The 17,461-nt window shown below is 36.9% G+C and overlaps 1 protein-coding gene across 1 annotated transcript in view; it reads right to left on the bottom strand.

Moving 5' to 3' along the window:
• Polq (DNA polymerase theta) overlaps window positions 1-17,461 on the bottom strand; it is a 162,029-nt gene that overhangs the window by 33,645 nt on the left and 110,923 nt on the right. Inside the window, 4 exon segments of the mRNA XM_047563134.1 lie at window positions 830-1,070; window positions 3,369-3,565; window positions 4,778-4,921; window positions 5,873-8,982. Of these exon segments, the coding sequence (XP_047419090.1) occupies window positions 830-1,070; window positions 3,369-3,565; window positions 4,778-4,921; window positions 5,873-8,982 (3,692 nt within the window).

Genomic DNA, 17,461 nt, shown 5'->3' with positions numbered 1-17,461 from the left:
GGCCTGAAAATTAGTACAACCACTCTGGGAAGCAGTATGGAGAATCATCAGAAAACTAGGAACCACCATATAACCCAGCTATACACTCCTTGATATACATCCAAAGGAGTCAAAATCAGCATTCTACAGTGACACAGCCACATCAATATTTAGAGCAACACAATTGACCATAGCTAACCTAAGATATGGAGTCAACACAGGTGCCCTTCGACAGATGAATGGATAAAGAAAATGTAGTATATTTACATGATGGAGTATTACTCATCCACAAATAAGAATGACTTTATGTCATTTGCCAGTAAGTGGATGGATCTGGAGACTATCATGCTAAGTGAAATGAGTCAATCCCAAGAAACCAAATGTTGAATGTTTTCTCCAGTATGTGGAAGCTAACCTACAATAAGGCAAGGGCTGAGAGGGGGAAGAACAGAAGTTCAGTGGATTAGACAAAGGAGAATAAAGGGAAGGGAGGGGAGAGAAAAAAGAACTTTCCTATGTATGTATGTGAATACACCACAGTGAATCCCACCATCATGTACATCCACAAGACTAGGGTCCTAATTAGAATAAGATATATTCCATGCTTATACAATTATATCGAAATGGACCCTACCGTTACATACAACTAAAAAGAACCAATAAAACAAAAAGAAGAAATAACTGTTAAGAGCTCTAAAAAGAAAACAGATCACTTTAAAAAAAACAAAAACATGAAAAATGTCTTAGGAGCGTGAATAAAAATCCCTTGATAAAATTCAAATATATTCACACACACGTACATACACACTCAGGCCCCAGGCTGTAACAAAAAATCCAGGAACAATTTTACCTTGAAGGTTTTCCTTCTGCAACAAAGAGTTGAGTTGATTCATGGCACTGAAAGTGAGAATGGACTCTACAGAAGCTCTGTACCGCCCAGAATGCTCAGTGCAGACGTTCAGCCCCAGGCTCTGAATTCCTTGACCGGTCTCTAATCCTTCTAGGAGCGGGAGCTCATGAGGAAGAAAACTGGTAACTATGCTATGAAGAGTTGGTTCCTTAGAGTCAGGATCTAGTAGCCAGCATGCCACCTAAATGGGACAGGAATCAGAATGTTTTCCTGATTTTTTCAAAGACATTTTTTGATCCTTTCTATTTCAGAAAGTTCATTTACAATTTCCCTCAATTTCACTTACCACTTATTCCGTGTTCTTCTCAGGAAAGGAGACAGAAAGCATAAACTGTAATAGGACTCATTTTTGGTACCAATAACACCAGTGGCCTTCACAAGCACAGAAAGGAAAAGTTACAACTTTCCCATCACTGTGACACTCTGGGGTGGCTCATTCTGAAGGTTTGAAAATCAAGTGCCTCTCAGCCAACTGAAGCAATGTGTCTGAGAATGAAAATAGAGGCTTCTCCACCAAGGCTGAAGTGAGCTAATGTACTATAATAAACATGGGTTTGTATGGTTTTGGGTTTACTTAGTTCAATATCAGAGTGAGGCATATATATTTTACCCCAGAATTTTAGAACGCCTTTACATTTTCCCTTCAACATGGGAGTCTGTCACCAGGCACATCCAACTGGTCATTTAATTATTTTTAACTTCCCCATGAGATTAGGAAAATTGTCATTTCTAATACTAGACCTAGGAGATCCAGAACTGGATATAGAATAAGGAAATCTAGACACTGTCAATACTTCTGAAAATTATTATATGACTCACTCACTTCTTTTGTAGATTAAGAATAAAGTTTTATAGAGGAATATTGAATGAGAGAATCTTATGTAAAATTGGCTAATGTTTCTTATAAAAATGAGATTTTGTAAATTAATAGTTTATCTGCTTTCATCAAAAATGTCATTAACCCCGGAGTTTTACTCAGCCATAAGGAAGAACAAAATAATGGCACTTGCTGGTATACGGATGGAATTGGAGAAAATCATTCTAAGTGAAATAAGCCAGACTTAGAAAATCAAGGGTCAAATGTTTTCTCTCACATGTAGAAACTAGAGCAAAATAAGGGAAAGAAAGCAGTTCAGGAGGGGACTGGATATCATAAAGATACAAAGAAGATCAGTGGAATAGAAGGAGGAGGAGGAGAATAAAGGAGGGAGGAAGAAAAGGAAATGATAATTAAATGAGTTTAACAGAATCATATTATATTCATATAAGTGTACCAAAGGAAAGTTCACCTTTATGTATATGTAGGAGAATATAATAGAGGAGTGGGAATAGGGAGAAGGAGGAGGGGAGAAGAGAGGAGGCAATAGGGATTGAAATCAAATTCCTTGCATGCATGATTTTGCAAAATGAACCAAATTAGTATGCATAATTACGATTCTCTAATAAATGGCCAATAAAACAACTTATGAAATATTTCAAGTAGTTTATAAAGAAGGTGCTATATAAATCTAGGAGGCTACCATAGTTTTAAAGAGAGGCTCACATAACCCATATTCTTGTTTTGTATTGCTGAACATCAAAATCAAGTGACAATCTTTAATATCTAGTAGAGATCAATTTAAAATCTGCAAAAAAAAAAAAAAGAAAAGAAAAAAGGAAAGAAACCTAAAAAACCGGGGCTGGGGACATAACTTAGTGGCAGAGCAATCAGAGTATATGCAAGGCCCTAGGTTCCCAGTATCATGTGGGGAAAAAAAAAAAAAAAAAAACTAATAAACTAAAACTTATTCTATTATTATTGACTATGTTAGTAGTAACTGTCAAATAGTATAATTTCTCAACTCTAACATTCTGCATGCCTCAGATATCTGTTATCAACAGGTTAGGGGGAAAGGATGTATCTTTAAAGATATTATAGATGATGTCTTCTGAACAAGCACTTTACTGCTCAGTTTAGATCACAATGACATAAGCAACCCCTGATAACTCAGGGTCATCATTATGAAGAATGTGTCACACTCTGCTACCACAAAGGAACATACTCAGAGACAATGTGACCTACCCCGATGGCCCCAATTATACTCTCTTTTGGCATCTTTTATTCATGTACTTTTCCTATTTTCTGCCTCTGCCCTCATGAACATTTGAAAAATCATGTTATCATATACTTAAATCTAACAATTCTCTTTTCACTTAACAAAACTTACAACTTATGACCAAAATTAATTAAAAAAAAAATCTCTAAGCAGTCATGAACTTTAGGGTTTAGGATTTGTGACATCTCTATTTTTATCTACACAGAGACATTTGTATAATGATATTATATTATGTGTGGATGAGATTAGTGGACAGAAAAATGACTTCTCTAAAAGATTTACATTGCATTAATGAAGCTAAATAAACACCACATCACTTAAGAATAATTAACTCTAAACACTAACAATGTTTAAGTATATAAAAATAAAATATAACATAGAACCTTAGGGTCTTCATAACTTTGTTCCAGAGAGATCCCACAGGACAGAAGAAGAATCTTATAGATCTGGATGAAATCATAGATGATGACAGAATGTTCCTTATCAGATTCCTTCTGCAAGCATGACTGAAGATGCCACATCCTTTCTTTCACAGTCAGGCTTGGATCCAGAGAAGGTGGGACCAAACTGGCACTAATTTCTTGAGGAGAAAAAGAAAGTATTAATGCAAAAATTGCATAAATTCATTTGAAGCCATAGTCTCTAGTGGAAAGATTGAAAAAGACTCAGAAGCCTAAGGATGTGATTCCAAGTGATCACAAATACAGTACCTTATGCAGGTCATTTCAACTATGTAGATGAAATGCTTTATAATCTAAAAGTTATGGTTTGGGTTAGAAGATTTATAATGCTCTATTTTACTACATGAGACAAAATTCTAAATATCAAGACTTCTAAAAATAGCTGGACATGGTGGCAGTGCTCTTGAGGTCTGCTCTAATCTCAGCTATTCAAGAGGCTGAGGCAAGAGAATGACAAATTCAAGGTTAGCCTGGGCAACATAGCAAAACTCTAAAGATAAAAAAATAGAAAGGACTAGGGATGTAGCTCAGTGCTACAGAGCACTCCTGGGTTCATTCCCTAGTACAAAATGAAACAAACAAACAAACAAAAACACTTCTAAAAATAAAGCTAACATTTTTCAGAATGAGTTAAACATAGTTATTTTGAAATGAATTTAAATGGAGGTATATAATGTAATGTCATGTCAAAAACAAAAGAAGTTCAAGTAACTACTCAGCCCAACGTATTTTCCTGAAAAACAACTGCAAATATTCCATGATTACTGAAGAAAAGATGCTATCTGACATCCTTATTAATTTTGTTTCTGGTCAAAACCAGCCAAACAGCTGAATATCCAACAACCATAATCAGATCACAAAGATCTATTCTTTCCATTTCAAAGTCTCTCCTAAGGGCTGTGTGATTCAACACTATTAACTATCTCTGTCTAGCTCAACATTGCCTTTGGACATGCTCCAGGCCCAGACAATGTGAGGAGAAACACTAAAAAACTGCTATGGTCCAGGCTTACCAGCCTCAGGTGACAGACAGGGGGCCACCAGGGCAATGCTTCATAGACATTTATTTGGTCTTGGGGTGTTAGTCAGTGATAGAGCACTTGCCTATCAGGTACGAGTCCTGGGTTTGAGCCCCAGCACTGCAGGGGGAAAAATCATTCTAATTAATAAATGCAATTCTGTACACGCAAGCTATTCTCCAAATAAAAATATTTTTTAATTCTAAAAGTAAATCCTAGGTAATGTCAGGAAATTATTCTCAACAAAAGAATACCACACTAACAAATGCTTCATTAATTATACGGTGAGTGAGTCAAATACTGATTACTTACCAGAATGCTTTTGTTCCTTCTGTAATGAAACATAATAGGCATCCCTTCCACCCCAGCATACTGCCAGTCCAATCACTAGGATGTCATCAGAGCCCTGAAGGGGAAATCCGTCATCTCTAATAAGGGGGTCCTGAAGTGAGCTAACTAAGTAAATCAAAAGTGAAATAGTCAAAAAAACTAATATTAAAGACAAGAAGTAAATTGTTAAAACAATGACAATAAGAACTATATTTAATAGGCAAAATCTATGGCTCCTAAAATTCACATTATGTAGTCATTTTTAGGAGTTATGTAAGATCTTTCTAGGTTTCCCATCAGTTAAGATGCTTGTCACCATATTAAATATCCTAAATGTTTCTTAAAATAGGCTATAATTATAAGTAAAGAAGTTTCAACTAAATGAAAAATAAGCTACATTTCAAATTTCTACAGCTTAAACAGATTACTTGCACATGACAAAAACTTTATAGCAAATTCACCAATTCTTAACAACTAAGAAACTTTAGTAAGAGACTTACTCCTTAGTGAAGAATGAAGTATGATTGCTTTTTTAAATCTAGAGTCATCATCATTTTCTAAAAGAGTATATTCTCCATTTTACAAAGGGCAGAAACCAACCCATTTTATTTACAACTACATCCCCAGTAGCTAGAAAAATAACTAACTAAATAACTACAAAACTGGCACATAAGAATTCAATACATATTTATTACATTTAAGTAAACATTTTTAATTCCTCTAGCATACAGTCTGATGCAGAAAATGTGTTCAATTTTGTGCTTAATAGATGAAAAATGAAAAATGCTGTTCAACACTAAAAGTACATCAAACTTGTCATTAACACATGTGTTCCATGAACTGAAGATCAGACAAATACTCAAAACTTTATGAACAAATTCATTCATAAATACAGATTCAAGAAATCTAATCAAACCTGATTTTCCACAACAGGTTGACAAGCTGACTATAGCTAATTACTAAATTTTGAATAGACTGTATCTAACATTCAATACAGAAAAATCTAAAATTCACCTCAGTCCACTAACTAATTAATAGGTAAGAGTGAAAAAAACAAAAACTTTAAAAAATTCTTACCTTGCTTAAATCTGCCACCAATAGTAGCAGTTTTAGAAGATGTCAAACTTCTAATCTTTTCACAAGCCAGTGAGATGGAAAATCGTTTTTTGCACTGCCACTCCTTAATGAATGTTTGAAAGAGAGTTTGGTCACTTGCTACATCTATTATGGCCAGACTTTCTGAGCTGCATGAGGCTGGAGTTAACTGTAACCCATCCTGTGACAACAGCAGTGAAAAACTTGTTTCTGTAACAGGATTGTCCTCCTGGAAACCGCTTCTACGCTCTGAACTTAAATCATGTTTTTTAATACCTAAAGATGAGCCACATGTGTATCCTGCACCATGCTGTAAAGCAGTACTTGTTTTCTGAACTTTTACAGGTACTCCAAGGACTTCCGGAAATGCCAGCTTAGAAGCAGATGCTGGAGTGGGTGTAGGAGGAATGAGACCATTATCATCAGCTATCAAGTTCTCTTTACAAGGCAAGAGGGATGAGATTTCACCATGGTTGGCATCGCTCTCTAATGCCTCAATCTTGCTTTTTACTTCCTTATTAGGGAAAAATGAAATTGCCTGCACTTGATTTGTTTCCAAATTTAAAGTCACTTCTTTCTTCTCATGTAACTCTGTACCTTTGCCTTTTAAACTAGACAAGTTTATAGTCGTTAATTTTGGCTTTTCATTTTCAAAAGGACTAGATACTTTATCTAAAATCCTTTGTAGTCCTGGACTTAGGTCAATTGATGTCCCTGACCAGATGAATGAATTATTTTGCCTTGTCCCTGTTAATTTGGACGTTGGAGCCCTTTCATCTTGATCTCCTCCAATTACTTCTCCATGCAGATGGCCATTACTTAAAATCACTGAATCACTTAGATCTAATGCTTTAAGAGATACCGCAGAATTACTTTTCTCTTGGACAGGAAATATATCTACATTGTCCAAAGCTTCAACCATCTGAACGGAATCCACTTCTGAAAACATAATAGATTCATCATTGAAACAGGTCAATTGCTGCCAAATGCCTTGATGTTCATTCACATTCGATATTTTCATTGGGTCCTCTTGTTGTAGACAAAGAGAATCATTGAAATGGTTTGATGTTATTTCAGAAGGAAGGGGTTCTTTCACTTGTATATCAGGTGGTTGTTCTTTTACCAGGAAGTCTTCACTAAAACTGTCAAACAGTAAACTATCACTCATATTCAAACTTGTCTCAGGACCAGGCTGACATTCTCCTTCCATATCAGTGGGAGTTCTCTTCTGAGGAATTAGAGGTGTGACTGGTTTCACCATCTCTTGGGTTTGATAACCTTGAAGAAAACTATTTAATTGTGAGTCAGTAACAGAAAGTTCATTGCCTTTAAAGCCAGGGCTATTTTCCCCCAACAGTATTGGAGAATGAAAAACCAGGCTTTCTGGAGTTGGTCTATCAATCCCCTGTTCAGTGCTCTGTTTCACAGTTTCAAAGGTCTTAAGGTCCAGACTCTCTTTGTTAGTGATCCCTGGGGAATGCTTTTCACCAAAAACATGAAACTCATTGTGGAAAGGGTTCATATCCTGTTTGTCTATGCTCTTCTGCATTGTCCCTGCTGCCAGGATGGTGGCCTTTACTCCTGGTTTGGCATTTTCAGTTGCCATCTGTTGAATTATTTTCTCTGACTGAGTATCCAGGTAGAAACTATCTTCAAAATCACAGACTAAACCTAAGTCAGAAACATGATTATTTTCAGTTTTCTTTGTTACATAAGCATCTGTTTTTTCTTTTATGCTAGAAGAATTTAGAAAATTCTCATGCTGGCCTCCTGATTTACCAAATGTTCCCGTTGACGGAAATATTCTACTGGTTACCCTAGTTCTGTTTATATTATCTCCTAATGCCTGAAAATGATTTGATTTATTTTCCTCACTATTAAACGTTATACTTTCACATTTGATAGCGGTAACAATTGAGTCTTTGTGCATGTCACTACTGACTACCTCACAGGGCATTTGTCTGTGTATTATTTTTTTCAGTTTGGTGTAAGTGTTTGTCAGCTTATCACATCGCTTTTCCAGGCACTGATTAACTGGATGAGTATCATTTTGTTTCACAGAAACATTCTGATTTTTTGAATCATTTTGTATCAGTACTTCATTTATTTTTTCTGTCTCAACAACAGCTAATTCTCCCCCATTTTTAATAACCACACTGGTGGCTGGACAAGTCACAGTTTTGCTTTGGGATCCTATGACAGAACATTCCTCTAGAACATCATTAGTTATTGTTCTCTTCCTTAAACAATTTTGCTCTGTTTGTAACAGCAATGATGTTTTCTTGTATTTTCCCTTAGCATAAACACATATATTTTTGGCAAATGACTGTCGACTTCTAAATTCCATATTCTTCTCATTCAAGGTAAATCGTTCTTCACAAAGATCAGGACTAAATATAATCTGTCCTTCCAAATCAGTTCCACACTGCTCAGAGTCTTTTACAGGGCTACCGTCCCTGGATTGTTTTTGATCCTTTCTGTGATTCCAAGGATGAAAGCCTGTGTTCATCTCTTCTGAACTGAAATTCAAAGCTGCTTTTTTTGTGTCCTTTAGCGAGAAACTCTGAACAAATTTCCTAGTGCTTGATTTTCCTTTGTTCAGAGAGGTTCTGGGCTTCCTTTTATGTATGCCCAAGGAAGCCCGCTTTCTTGCTCTGGAAATTGAAAGTCTCTGATGTTCCTGATTCCCATCCTGGGAGTTGTAATCAAAGAAACTTGTATGCTCTCTAGTTTTATCTAAATCTTGCACTATATCTGGTGAATGCTTAACATAAGAATCACTAAATCTTGTATTTTTTTTGTTCTCTGATCTTAATCTTTTATGAGAACTTGAAGTTTGGGTTATAAACCTGTGTTCCTTTACTTCGGACTCACTTCTGGACGATGAATTTGTGCCAGAACTTAAAGGGGAGTGAGGATCCCACTGCACTCCCATTTCAACTAAGTCCTGCTGCAGAATCATTCTGGCTTCTTCCACTATAAGGGTTGCTGCTTCCCTTTCAGTTAGACCCTTTCTGCCAGCCACCCAAATAGTGCGCATATTCCGACGTTCTTCAACTGCTTCCTCTTCCTCATCCACTGCTTTTCGGGCACTATGCAAGGAGATTTTTTCAAAAAGAAGGAAATCAATGCACTGATTAATTCATTCATACAACAAATGTTTATTAAACATTCGATATGAGTTGTTCTAGAACTAAAGAAATAACTGTGAAGAGAGAAAGAAAGATCTACTCTTGTGGTACTTTCATTCTAGCTGGGGAAATCAGAAAAAAAAAAAAAAAACCCTAATGTTTAAACTCATATCTATGTTAGCTGGGGCTAAGAGCTGTATACAAAAATAAAGCACCAGAAAGGGCTGGGTGGTTCTGCAATTTTAAAACAGCATAATAAGGAAAAGTTTAATTAAACTTCTTTAAACAAAAGTCAAATAATAAAAACAAAAAAGCAAGGATCATAATGCTTTCATTGAAAACAAATCATCCTACATACTACAAACTCCAGACAAAATATTTGAAGGTATTGGAAAGTGACCAAAAGAAAGTAGAAACTGGATGGGGGTTGAGTGTCGGAAGAAATAAATGGGAGTGGGTGAATTTCTATACATTTCACCAGAAAGCAGGTTCTTGTCAGTACCATGCAGACCCACTAAGTGCTTGGATTAAAACCCGGAGATCACTAACTGAATTCAGAGCAGAGTGAGCTACTGCCCACTACAGAAAGACAAAGTTTACAAATCGAGTTCAGCCTAACTGACTGATAAAATGTCAGTGCTCTTCTGGACAACATAATAGAGTACAGATCCTAAAATGTCAAACATATATATGTAATTGAAATATCAAGAGGAGGAGGAAGACAGGATGGCAGGCAGAGTAGGGGTAAGGATTATGAAATAAATAAATAATGGCTGAGCAACTTCTGCTTCCAGATCTGATTGGGTAATAGGATCCAATTCAGCTGCTCAGGTAAAACAACTAAAACACTAAGGATAAGTTATAAAATCATTATAGCTTCCATTTTGCTCTCTCTTGGATTACTGATTCTGGGAAGGCCAACCATCATCAGAAGTTTTATCTGGATCACGCCTGAAGCATCAAACACCAACTCGCTAGCATGGACATGAGTCCTGCCAAGTCAAGCCTTAAGATGATTACAGTCAGAGCCACCAACTCAGCTGCAACCTCATGAAAGCCCCCAGACCAGATCTACTAGCACCCAAATTCACTGCTTGCAGAAACTTTGAGATAACATATACTTAAACTACTATTCTTAATCCACTGTTTTTAAGCATTTTGATACATAAAATAGATAACTTACATACCTAGTAAAACTATTAAGCTTCAAATATACAGGAAAAGATCCCAAGGTTTACACACGAAAAGATCAAATAACCTACCAGGCAAAAGAATCTTACTACCATAAGACATATCGAAACAACATACAAGACAAAGCAAAAAGGAATGAGTACTTTTTTAAATCTCAATAAAAGAAAGTACAGGCCAAGGATTTTATGTCAAGTTAAGCTGTCCTTCAAACATTTAAGGTTAGAGAAAAAAAGTTTTAAACATATAAGAAACTTCCCAGTGGCTTGGGAGGCTGAGACAGGAGGATCATGAGTTCAAAGTCAGCCTCAGCAAAAGTAAGGCACTAAGCAATTCAGTGAGACCCTGACTCTAAATAAAATACAAAACAGGGCTGGGGATGTGGCTCAGTGTTTGAGTGCCCCTGAGTTCAATGCCCAGTACCACCAAAAAACCCAAACAAACAAACAAAAAAACCCATATAGAAACTTGAAGAATTCTGTGCTCTAAGCCCTTCTCAAGGAAATCTCTACTAGAGGACAAGTTTTAGTCAGTTAATATATGACCTGGACCAGACATGGTACGGGCACTGCTGTAATGCCAGTGACTCAGGAGGCTGAGGCAGAAGGAACATAATTTTGAGGCCAGTTTGAGCAATTTAATGAAACCCTGTCTCAAAATAAAAAATAAAAAGTACTGGGAGTGTAGCTTGGTGTTAGAATGCTCCAGGTTCAAACTCTAGTACTACAAAAAAGAAAAAAAAAACATAAAAATTCAACATAAAAATACACAGATTGCATTATTCTTCCCTCTTCACCCTCCACAAAGGTGGGAACAAGGGTGAACAAATTATTATACAAATGTTGTATTTTGAGACAAAACAGAAAAAAATGTACTTTAAAATAGGAGAGGAAAAAAAGGTAAGATCAATGACTGTCATTCAGAAAACAGGAAGAAGTCATAGAACACCATTAAAATCTTGATGAACCAGATAACAAACATACAAAGATGACTTCTAAAACAAAAATAAATACTTTTCAAAGTTCAAAAGTAAAACAGCAAAGCATACACAATAGGTAGAGGAAGAAACAGAAATATCATAAAATTATACATCATTATAAGATAAAGTGGGATAATGAAGACCAAAAGCATCAGTCTTATCAACAAATGTGAATACTGTTAGGAGACAGACAGATGCAAATGCTGGGAACATGAGGTTAAGAGAACAATTCTATAAAATGGGCCCACTGTGCTGAACCCACATGCTTTCTTTTCCAAGAAGCAAATTTACCTGTTGTCCTGTCTGGCCTAAGTGGACAGGCTATGTCACACCCTTTAGGAAACTACCTGTTATCTGCAAGAGAAATGCAGGCCAGAGATAATGTTCATAAGAGGAGCTCAAGTTACCCTGAAGGGGGAGAATTGTGTGACCCTTTCCATAGACCAGATCCCCAAACTCAGGGAGATAAGGATAATTCATCTTAACCATAAGAACTTATGATTAAGAATTCAATTAGAACCTATCAGCATGGGCTAAGGTGACCTAGAGTTGCCATGACAGTGGGGATTTGAAAGTCTGACGTCATTCTGCTGTCAGTAAAAAGTCAAGAGGTAGACCTGGGGCAGGGCTCTTTGGAAACTTACCTGGAATCCCCAATAAAACTGGAATGTAGGAGAGGTGCACTTATCCCTCTCCTCTCTGAGAGCACCCACTCTCTTGCTTCAATGCCCTTTCTCCATTTTCCTATCCCTTCAATAAACTCATTCCTGTTACTCTGGTGACATGTCTGAAATCTTTCTGACTTGATCACAAGAATCAGAGTTTGGGAGAGACAAGATGGTGCATAATTGGGAAGTGACTTTTCTCACAGCTCTGTGGAAAATTAATACACAAGGTTGGAAAAGATCAAAAAGTGCTGGGAAAATTGTGGTATGGGGAATCCAAGGATCAGAGGGGCAGCCCACCCTGGGCCAACCCAGAGGCTATTTGGACCAATAAACTGGTGCAGGAAAGTCAGGGTCTGCCAATCACGTACAGGGAGCCCAAGCTCCAAACACGTTAATACCGCCATGATAACTGCAGCACAAACTCAGACCCAGAACTTATACCTGTGAGTTCAGGACTGAGAACAACCCATGAATCCTGCAGATGCCAATGGTGAGATCTAAAGTGAGCCTAGCAAATCAGGAGAATCTTTGGCACAGAGAATTTCTCTCTCCTTCCTATCTCCCACTGAACCCGGCAGTGTGCAAGACCACAGCAAAGTACCTAAGCTCAGTGCTCTGAAAGAGTCTTTGAGAAGCCAAAAAGGAGAAGTATCCCCAAACAACCAAACTGTGAAGGACCAACTACCCCTTCCCATGAGTGGTGCCCTGGGGAGAGTAGTGGGGTACAATCCTAGAAGTGAATTGATACATTAACACTGGAAAACTCCCCGCACAATAAAATGCCTGGGGCAATACCAGGCCAAATCCCCACCCCGGGCAGAAACTCATCTCACAGAAACCAGCGGCAACTATACCCTGGAAGTGAAGCCAAAAGCATCTTCCACAACTCCACACATCATGGTGCTGAGAAGGAAGCCGAGAAACACAAAGGCAATTTGGCTCAGACAATGGGCAAGTAGTCTCATGGGCAAGTAACAGACCAATCTGTTACTTTGTTTTCGTTTTTGTTCTGTTTTGTTTTTAAATGTGTACTGATGGATACAGGATGGACCTTTAGACACTAGCACACATACATATTTCTTTATGCTTTTTCAGTTTAAGCCATTCTTAAAGGTAGCTTAAAGGTATTTATTCATGCTGTTTTTTTTTAAATTTATTTTTATTGTAAACAAATGGGATACATTCTGTTTCTGTTTGTACATGGAGTAACAGCATACCATTTGCAAAGTCATACATTTACATATGGTAATGATGTTTGATTCATTCTGTTATTTTTCCTCCCCCCCCCACCCCTCACACCCCTATTTTCCCTCTATACAGTCCCTTCTGCCTCCATTCTTGCCCCACTACCTCCCATTATGTGTCATCACCCGCTTATCAGCGAGATCATTCGACCTATGGTTTTTTGAGATTGGCTTATCTCACGTAGCATGATATTCTCCAATTTCATCCATTTGCCTGCAAATGCCATAATTTTATTATTCTTTATAGCAGAGTAATATTCCATTGTATATATATATACCACAGTTTCTTTATCCATTCATCAATTGAAGGACATCTAGGTTGGTTCCACAATCTGGCTATTGTGAATTGAGCAGCTATGAATATTGATATGGCTGTATCTCTGTAGTATGCTGATTTTAAGTCCTTTGGGTATAGGCCAAGGAGTGGGATAGCTGGGTCAAATGGTGGGTCCATTCCAAGTCTTCTAAGGAATCTCCACACTGCTTTCCAGAGCGGCTGCACTAATTTGCAGCCCCAACAGCAATGTACGAGTGTACCTTTTTCCCCACATCCTCTCCCAACACCTAATTATAGCTTGTATTCTTGATAACCGCCATTCTGATTGGGGTGAGATGGAATATTAGGGTAGTTTTGATTTGCACTTCTCTTATTACTAAAGATGGTGAACATTTTTTCATGTGTTTGTTGATTGCTTGTAGATCTTCTGTGAAGAGTCTGTTCATGTCCTTAGCTCATTTGTTGATTGGGTTATTTGCATTCTTTGTGTAGTTTTTTGAGTTCTTTATATATTCTGGAAATTAGTGCTCTATCTGAAGTACGAGTGGCAAAGATTTTCTCCCACTCTGTAGGCTCTCTCTTCACATTGCTGATAGTTTCCTTTGCTGAGAGAAAGCTATTTAGTTTGAATCTATCCCAGTTATTGATTCTTGCTTTTATTTCTTGTGCTATGGGAGTCCTGTTAAGGAAGTCTGATCCTAAGCCAACAAGTTGAAGTTTGGACCTACTTTTTATTCTATAAGATGCAGGGTCTCTGGTCTGATTTCAAGGTCCTTGATTCATTGTGCATTGATTTTTGTGCAGGGTCAGAGATAGGGGTTTACTTTGATTCTGTCACATATGGATTTCCAGTTTTCACAGCACCATTTGTTGAACAGGCTATCTTTTCTCCATTGCATGTTTTTGGCACCTTTGTCTAGGATGAGAAAATTGTATTTATTTGGGTTTGTGTCCTTGTCCTCTATTCTGTACCATTGATCTACCTGTCTATTTTGGTGCCAATACCATGCTGTTTTTGTTACTTTTGTTTTCTAGTATAGTTGAAGATCTGGTATTGTGATACCCCCTGTTTCATTCTTCCTGCTAAGGATTGCTTTAGCTATTCTGGGTTTTCTTATTCTTCCAGAAGAATTTCATGAGAGCTTGCTCTATTTCTGTAAGGTACGTCATTGGGATTTTAATTGGAATTGCATTGAATCTGTATAGCACTTTTGGTAGTAGGCCATTTTGGCAATATTAATTCTGCCTATCCAAGAACATGGGAGATCTTTCCATCTTCTAACGTCTTCCTCAATTTCTTTCTTCAATGTTTTGTAGTTTTCATTGTAGAGATCTTTTACCTCTTTGGTTAGATTGATTCCCAAGTATTTTATTTTATTTTATTTTATTTGAGGCTATTGCAAATGGAGTTGTTTTCCTCAATTCCCTTTCAGATGTTTCATCACTTGCATATAAAAATGCTTTAGATTTATCCGTGTTGATTTTATAGCCTGCTATTTTGCTGAATTCATTGATGAGGTCTAGAAGTTTTCTTGAGGAGTTTTTTGGATCCTCTAAATATAGAATCATGTCATCCGCAAATAGTGACAGCTTAAGTTCCTCTTTTCCTATTCGTATCCCTTTAATTTCTTTAGTCTGCCTAATTGCTCTGGCTAAAGTTCGAGGACAATGTTGAATAGAAGTGGTGAAAGAGGACATCCCTGTCTTGTTCCCGTTTTTAAAGGGAATGGTTTCAGTTTTTCTCCATTAAGAATGATGTTGGCCATGGGCTTAGCATAAATAGCCTTTACAATGTTCAGGTATGTTCCTACTATCCCTATTTTTTCTAGTGTTTTGAGCATGAAGGGGTGTTATATTTTGTCGAATGCTTTTTCTGCGTCAATTGAAATAACCATATGATTCTTATCCTTAAGACTACTGACACCATGGATTACATTTATTGATTTACAGATGTTAAGCCATCCTGCCATTCCAGGGATGAACCCCACTTGATCGTGGTGCATGATTTTCTGAATATGTTTTTGATACGGTTTGCCAATATTTTGTTAAGGATCTTTGCATCTATATTCATCAAGGATATTGGTCTAAAATTTTCTTTCCTTGATGTGTCTTTGCCTGGTTTGGGTATGAGGGTGATATTAGCTTCATAGAATGAGTTTGGTAGGGTACCCTCCTTTTCTATTTCCTGGAATACTTTGAGAAGTATTGGAATGAGTTCTTCTTTGAAGGTCTTGTAGAACTCAGCTGAGAATTCGTCTGGTCCTGGGCTTTTCTAGGATGGTAGGTTTTTAAAGGCTTCTTCTATTTCATTCCTTGATATTGATGTGTTTAAATTGTGTATGTCCTCCTGGATCAGTTTGGGAGGAGCATATGTCTCTAGAAATTTGTCAAATGTCTTCGGTAGATTCTATTTTGTTGGAATACAGATTTTCGAAGTAGCTTCTCATTATGTTATGTATCTCAGGGGTGTTTGTCGTGATATTTCCTTTTTCATCATGAATTTTAGTAATTTGAGTTTTCTCTCTCCTCTTTGTTAGTGTGGCTAAGGGTTTGTCTATTTTTTTTACTTTTTCAAAGAACCAACTTTTTGTTTTGTGAATTTTTTGAATTGTTTCTTTTGTTTCAATTTCATTGATTTCAGCTCTGATTTTAATTATTTCCTGTCTTCTACTACTTTTACTGTTATTCTGTTCTTCTTTTTCTAGGGCTTTGAGCTGTAATGTTAGGTCATTTAGTTGTTGACTTTTCATTCTTTTCTGGAATGCACTCCATGCAATAAATTTTCCTCTTAGTACCGCTTTCATAGTGTCCCAGAGATTTTGATATGTTGTATCATCGTTCTCATTGACCTCTAAGAATTTTTTTATCTCCTCCCTGATGTCTTCTGTTATCCATGTTCCATTCAATAGCATATTATTTAGTCTCCAGGTGTTGGAGTAATTTCTGTTTTTTATTTTGCCATTGATTTCCACTCTCAGTTCATTATGATCTGACAGAACACAAGGCAGTATCTCTATTTATGTGCATTCCCTAAGGGCTGCTTTGTGCCATAACATATGGTCTATTTTCAAGAAAGTTTCATATGCTGCTGAGAAGAAAGTGAATCTGCTCGTTGATGGATGGAATATTTTATATATGTCTATTAAGTCTAGGTTATTGATTGTGTTATTGAGTTCTATGGTTTCTTTGGTTGAATTTTGTTTGGAAGATCTATCTAGTGGTGATAGTGGTGCGTTAAAGTCACCCAGAATTATTGTGTTGTGGTCTATGTGATTCCTCAAATTGAGAAGGATTTGTTTGATATACAGGGATGCACCATTGTTTGGGGCATAAATATTTACTATCGTTATGTCTTCCTGATTTGTGGTTCCCTTAAGCAGTATGAAATGTCCTTTATCCCCTCTGACTAACTTTGGCTTGAAGTTCACTTTATCTGATATAAGGATGGAAACCCCTGCTTTTTTACTGAGTCCATGTGCGTGGTAGGTTTTTTCCCATCCTTTCAACTTTAGTCTGTGGATGTCTTTTTCTATGAGATGAGTCTCTAGCAGGCAGCATATTGTTGGGTCCTTCTTTTTAATCCACTTTGCCAGTCTATGTCTTTTGATCGATGAGTTTAGGCTATTAACATTCAGGGTTATTATTGAGATATGATTTGTATTTCCAGTCATTTGGGCTTATTTTTGGTTTTTAAGTTGGCTTGGTTTCTCCTTTGAGTGGTTTTTCTCTAAGGTCGTTTCTCCCTTTGCTGACCTACATTGTTGTTTTTCATTTCCTTGTCATGGAATATTTTGTTGAGAACATTCTGTGGCGCAGGCTTTCTATTTGTAAATACTTTTAACTTTTGTTTATCATGGAATGATTTTATTTCATCTTCAAATCTGAAGGTTAGTTTTGCTGGGTATAGGATTCTTGGTTGGCAAACATGTTCTTTCAGAGCTTGAAATATGTTGTTCCAGGTCCTTCTAGCTTTTAGAGTCTGGGTTGAGAAGTCAGCTTGCTATCCGTATTGGTCTCCCCCTATATGTAATCTGATGCTTTTCTCTCGCGGCCCTCAAAATTCTATCTTTATTTTGAATATTAG

This window comes from Sciurus carolinensis, chromosome 9 (assembly GCF_902686445.1).
Source record: "Sciurus carolinensis chromosome 9, mSciCar1.2, whole genome shotgun sequence".
Taxonomy (NCBI): Eukaryota; Metazoa; Chordata; class Mammalia; order Rodentia; family Sciuridae; genus Sciurus; species Sciurus carolinensis.
The sequence above is the reverse complement of the archived record's forward strand: the minus strand, read 5'-3'. Positions and strand labels throughout refer to the sequence as shown.